We start from the raw sequence: 6381 nt of genomic DNA on the forward strand, positions 1-6381 counted from the left end.
ACGCGACTCCGGATAAGCGGTTGAAGATGGAAGGAGTTAAAAAACTTTCAGTAACGCGTAAAAATAAAATAAAACCAAAAGTGTAACGCGACAGTACACTGTAAAGTGTTAAAGCAGTACACTTTACAGTGAAAAAAGCGCAAAACGTGTGACGTTACGGTAATACATACAGACAGCACATATGGGTCCGTGGAAGGACGAATTTGTGCAAGAAATTACCGTAAAGAACCAGACAGTTTAAAGACAAAAAACTACCGTTTAATAACTGTTTTTTATATATATATAAAGAGCAGCTTGTGTCTAATGTAAGGCTTAAGCTACTGTATATACAGTCAGTCAGCTAGTGACGAACAGAAAACTATATTCCAGCCAAAACCGACAGTTAAGACATTTAAAAACGCGTCAAAAGTGGTGTCCCCGGATGTGTCAATCCCTACTATCTGTAGATCAGATATGTGCAGCAGCAGGTCACGTTAAAAACACGTCCGTAAAACGAGTCCAAGAAAAAGTCTTCAAAACAAAAAGCAGACATTATTGTCATTATTCCCTCCTGTTGGTTCCGTGTGTTTCATTCAGGAGATTAGAGCTCCAAAAACAGCTGCGAAAACATTTTTTTACTATGTTTTAAAACTGCGACAAACATTGTTTATTAAAAAGTTAAATATTTAAAGACTGAAACGCAGCCACACACACTACACACGCACGCATACACACTTTGTAATGATTCAGCAGTGAAATACTGCTACACTTCCTGTGTCTGCGCGCGTGTGCGTGTGTGTGTGTGTGTGTGTGTGTGTGTGCGTGTGTGTGTGAGTGTGAGTGTGCGCGCACGCGCGCGCGCGTTGTTGTATGCAGTGGTGGGAAAGTAACTAAGTACATTTACTGGAGTATTGTCAATGTTCAATACTTTCTGCTTACAAAAAAGTACAAATGTTGTACTCTCCACTACTATTTGAAAACTTTAGTAGTTACATTGCAGATATAAATTATTATATTATAAAAACATACATTAACCACTTTAGCCCCATTTACCATCTGCTATTTTCAAAAAAGTGTAATAAATGTTTCCATTTCGGACTTTTACTGGTAACAGAGTATTTATATATTAGTAGTATTGATACTTTTACTTGAGTAAACCATTTGAGTACTTTTTCCACCACTAGTTGTATGAATGAACGAGGAAACAAATTGACTACACGTTGTCTCCGTGTGAGTTTTCCCACTGGTGCCAAGCGCGTGTGCGCGTGTGTGTGTGTGTGTGTGTGTGTGTGTGTGTGTGTGTGTGTGTGTGTGTGTGTGTGTGTGTGCTCGTTTTACAGCTGCTGACGCGCATGCGTGTTGTGATGGATTTGTGGATTGTGGTTGCGCAACGGCTCGGGTTAAAGCTTGAAAGCCCGAGTTCATGTACTTCAAAAACAGCCGATCTACAAGCTCACAACGCGTCGCTTCCGTTATGCGTTGTGAGCTTGTAGATTGGCTGTTTTCGACGCGCGACACCGTCGTGCGACGAGGTATGAATCAGGCTGCAGGGAATCAAATAGTCAGTAAAACATGAAGGGGGGCTACATCTACTGGTTGGACATAAGAATACACTAAAGGAAGTTATATATCCGGTGGAAGAAGTAGCCTACTCAGATTCGTTTTTTAAACTTAATGATTTCAAAAGTATCAATACCACGGTGTAGAAATACTCTGTTAGGCCTACAAGTAAAAATCCTGCATTTTAGTATTTAGTATTGCCATCAATAGGCTATACTTAAAGTACCAGAAGTAAAAGTACTCATTATGCAGTATATCCCATTTCATTCATTCAAGTATTTTTTTAAACGTTTTCAAAATCGGTCAAAATCATTTGAAAATAACCAATCTACAAGCTCACAGTGCAAAGTCAAAGTATCTCGAAGCTTTACATTAGTACAGCACAATTGAATAAATGTATTTAGTTACTTTCCACCACTAGGTTGTATGCGTGTTATTATGCAGGTTTTCCTGTTCCTTTCAGCTCTTTGTCTACAGAGATAAACCTGTCTGGATGACAATGTGTGTGTGTGTGTGTGTGTGTGCGTGTGCGTGTGCGTGTGCGTGTGTGTGTGTGTGTGTGTGTGTGTGTGTGTGTGTGTTGAAATGAATCTTTGTCTCTCAGTCAAACTGGTCCAACATGTTTTACTGGAAGTGTGTGCGTGTGTGTGTGTGTGTGTGTGTGTGTGTGTGTGTGTGTGTGTGTGTGTGTGTGTGTGTGTGTGGGGGTGCACGCGTGCGTGCGAGCGTGAGCGTGTGTGTGCGTCTTACCAGTAGGCTACCAAAGTAGAGCTACCTACCCAGGGGCGTCACAGGGTATAGTGGGACTGAGTTACTAGAGCCCCAGGTAAGGGGGCTCTAGTAAAGAAAAACAATCATAGGGGTACCCACAGTGAATCTTTGTCCCCAGGGCCCAGAATTTGGTGTTACGCCCCTGTACCTACCTGTTTTAACCTCTTAAAGGTGAATCAAGCCTCTCCATCTACCATTTAACATAGCTTTCTGCATGCACACGCACGCACGCACGCACGCACGCACGCACGCACGCACGCACGCACGCACGCACACACACTGACACACGTGTGCAGACACGCGCACGCGCACACACACGCACACTCAATACACAGACACTAGCACCCACACATTCAACTGCACTCAAGGTATTTGTGTTTTTCGTGTCTTATGTTTGATTATTTAACTTGATTATTATGTTAGGTGAGAACCTTTATAAGCCATTTATGGGTTTCCTTTTCTCACCTGCACTTATTTCTGCGTTGTTTTAATAATAATAATATTTTTTTTATTGTGCGGATAAATAAATAATTTAAAAAAAAGGTATGGTAAGTGATATTTTTTGGTTAAAACAAGAGGTTTTTGGTTATAAGGTTAAAGCACTATGTTGTGATAGTAATCATTGCTATAGAGTGTCTGTTCAGTAACAGGGTCTGCCTGTCTTTCCAGCTCTTCAATAAACAGAAAATATATTTTCCTGTACGCATTTTTCCTGTACGCAGTCAATCTAAATGAGTTTTAAGAAAAACATGTTTAATTCGCAATGTCATGGAGAATTACTGTACTAACCACAATCCTCACTCACTCACTCACTCACTGACTCACTGACTGACTGACTGACTGACATGTCCCTTTTATGCCCATGTTATGTATAGAGATCCCTGATGACATGATGTAACAGTGCTGACATCAGAGACTGGCCTCCAAGTACTCTGATAATGGTACTCTACTAAGTACTCTGACAAGGGGTACAACATAACCTGCATAACCTGAGGGGCATGCGTTACTAATGGGCATAGTACAGGCATCAGCCTTGTTTAACGTATGCAGACCTAATCTAATCTGTCAGCACCACTGCCCTAAACATGTAGTGTTGTTGTTAGTAGGAATAAACACAGAAGCACCGGGTAGGAAGTGGACTAAGAAAGGGAGGAGCCAAACCGAGTTCCTGTTTCTACACAAAAGAAGAGGTGGGGGAAAAAAATATTTTCCTTTTTTTTACCGAATGGGTTCCCAGAATGATGCAGACCAAAAAACGACCATAGTCATTCACCAACAACAAAGCAGTATCCCCGCTCTGCTTGTTGCGTCTGTATTCCCTTCACGTAGGACACTCTCTGGGTCCAAATGCTAATTCCTAATCTATATGCTCGAACTCAGGTCAATATTCTGATATGAGTCTCAGTGATATTAGTCTCGAAATAATGGTAAACTCTAAAAAAGCTCCTGTGCCCAGAAATAGTGCTAAAGAACAAACCCATCTGCACAGAAACCCTGTTCTATTCCAGCAACACAAGTCAAAGAATAATGTTTTCAGACAAATAAAAACACATAGTTTGAATTAACTGAGTGCCCCTCCGAATTGTGAAGCGCTCGAATTGCGAAGCGCTAAAGGAATAATTCCATAAATTTTCACACCCTTCATTTGTGGTGCAATTTATAGAAAAATAGGGGCCAGGTTTAACAAAATGTTTATTTCCTTTTACCCTCTGGCATAGGCCTACTCTCAAAGTGTCTGAAAGGACCATTATGCACAAAAAAAGAGAATGAAAAAAAGACACAAAATCTCCAAACACAAAAAAAAACACAAAAAAGAATAGAAACAATAAACAAACAAACAAACAAACAAACACAAAGGTCTCCACCTTTGCTGTATATTTCCTCTTTCTTCTGTTCCATTGTCTGGAACTTGTTCTCTGCCGTGTCAAGTCAAGTCATTTATCTTTATATAAAAACAAGAGGAGTTGACCCAAAGTGCTTTTCCATCTGGGGCGAACAAACAAAAATACGCAATAACCATAATTATGTGGGCATATTAAATAAAGACGTGGAGATGGAAAGTACTGGTGATGTAGCCAGATGTATGGAGGATGGAGATGACTGGAGACACTGCTGGAGGACTTAGGTTAGTGGTTCTCAAACCTTTTGATTTCAAGGACCTCCATGACTCTTGAGAGAGTACAAATGGAACCAAATGGATTACGGGTCACTTTGGTTCCATTTCCGTTTGCTGGGGCCTCCCTGGAACCCCCTCAAGGACAACCTGGGGGTCCCCAGACCCCACTTTTAAGAACCACCGACCTCGAGAAATAAATCAGTCCACAAAAGCAAAACTAAAATGCAAAACGCATACAACACAATAGAATGATAAAATTTAAAATAACATTTTTTATAACATAAAAATAACTTTTTTAAAACGTTATTTAAAACTATTTAAAAACAACATAAAAAGGTAAAGAGAAACTGAACAAAACAAACAACCGAATAAAGAGTTCTAAGGGGGTATTAAAACAGATTAAAATAATATTAATAAAAGAAATATTCAGTGGACTTGACAAAACATGAAACCATGGCTCCACCTCAGACTGTGCTAGAGGGAAGAGAAAAAAGGTGGGTCTTTAGAATTGATTTAAATTGTAAATGGTGGGGCATGTGGACTTACATTTATACTAATACAATGTTGCTATTGGTACTCATGGCAGCCAGTTCCCACCTGATGTCATGTGGGAGTCCCGACTGCTCCACACCGCACTGAGCAACCGCCAGCTTGCATAACGACTTAAGACTCGGACTCAAGTCCAAGATGTACAGGTCGTCGGTCATCTTGACCTCGTCTTCGTCTTCGTCTTCGAGATCCTCGACATCCGCGGGCGTGTATCTGCCTCGGTATCGCCCGAAGAGGATGATGCGATCTCCCACCATGCAGCAGCACATCATGTAAACCCACGAACACGGGCCTTTCCCCTTGGGCTCGACCTTGTTCCAGGAGAAGGTCTGCGGACAGAACTTCCACAGGTCATTGATGGCCTGGTCCAGGACGACGTTGTGGCCGCCGAATATGTACAGCTGTCTGTTGTAGGAAAAGGCTGAATGTTCCCCGCGTCGTTCTGGAAGGAGCTGTGGGGAAGGCGTGCTCAGCCAGCAGTTGGTCTCCGTGTCAAACACGCTGATGTCGTTGTAGTAGACCTTGTCCTCGATGATGCCGCCTCCAAACACGTACATCTTCGTCCCGATGATGGTGGCAGAGTGACACGACGACGCGGGTGGCGGAGCGCCTCTGCTGTTAATTAAAGACCAGACCATCGTGGTGGTGTCCCACTTGTAGATGTCATTGGTGCACCTAGTCTGCTGGTAACCTCCGAAAATATACATGACCTTCCCCGAAACGCAGGCCGAGTGCAAGCACCTCGCCTCCGGAACAGCCCCGGAAACCCTGGGCTTGAACCATCGGTGGGTGGTGACATCAAACGCGTAGAGCACGTTGCACTTCTCCCCCCTGGTGGCAAAGGGATCGGGATTAGTCCCGATCGCATTGCCGGCCTCCTCTATCTCAATACTCACTATTCCACCCCAGATGTTGATGACGTTGTCTATCAGCACGGCCGTGTGGCCCCTGCGCATGGAGGGAACATCGACGGGACGTTCTCCTCTTCCGTTTGTCACTGGGGGCAACTTCACCCAGCGTAAAGACACAGTGTTGAAGACGTGGACGCCGATCTGGTCCCTGTCCTTCGTGTTACCGTAACCCCCAAAGGAGTACACTTTATGTCCCACGGCCACAGCAGCATGATCGTATTTCTTTGGTCCTTCTTTCAGATGAACGACCCAGTGCATTTCACACACAAGCAACCCCTGTTGACCAAAGTTAAGTGGATTTGTTGAATCTTGCTCTGTGATCTTTCTGGATGCTTGCCTGATCGTTATGGGAGAAAACCACTCAGATATGAGTGGCTTTCTAATACTTGGGTTTTTTTGTTTTCCACTTTTGCCCAGAATGGATTGTCAAATATTGCTATTTGGCTTGTTACCCCTTATATTGGATGTTGTGACGTCATGCCAAGGCTTGGCCAA

The 6381-nt window shown here is 42.9% G+C and overlaps 2 protein-coding genes across 2 annotated transcripts in view; both read right to left on the reverse strand.

Moving 5' to 3' along the window:
* The window catches only part of man2a1 (mannosidase, alpha, class 2A, member 1), a 67253-nt gene extending 66559 nt beyond the window's left edge, over positions 1–694 (reverse strand). Inside the window, exon 1 of the mRNA XM_080428956.1 lies at positions 46–694. The gene's annotated coding sequence lies outside the window, so the exon portion shown is untranslated. The remainder of the gene's footprint in view (positions 1–45) is intronic.
* A 4280-nt stretch (positions 695–4974) lies between these two features.
* LOC308085967 (kelch domain-containing protein 3-like) lies at positions 4975–6144 on the reverse strand (the record flags this gene model as incomplete). Its single annotated transcript, XM_080429282.1, has 1 exon — positions 4975–6144. The coding sequence occupies one exon, from the start codon at positions 6142–6144 to the stop codon at positions 4975–4977; it is 1170 nt and encodes a 389-aa protein (XP_080285408.1).
* Between the last annotated feature and the right edge of the window lie 237 nt (positions 6145–6381).

Source organism: Gymnoscopelus braueri (assembly GCF_963280865.1).
Source record: "Gymnoscopelus braueri genome assembly, chromosome: 5".
Lineage (NCBI taxonomy): Eukaryota > Metazoa > Chordata > Actinopteri > Myctophiformes > Myctophidae > Gymnoscopelus > Gymnoscopelus braueri.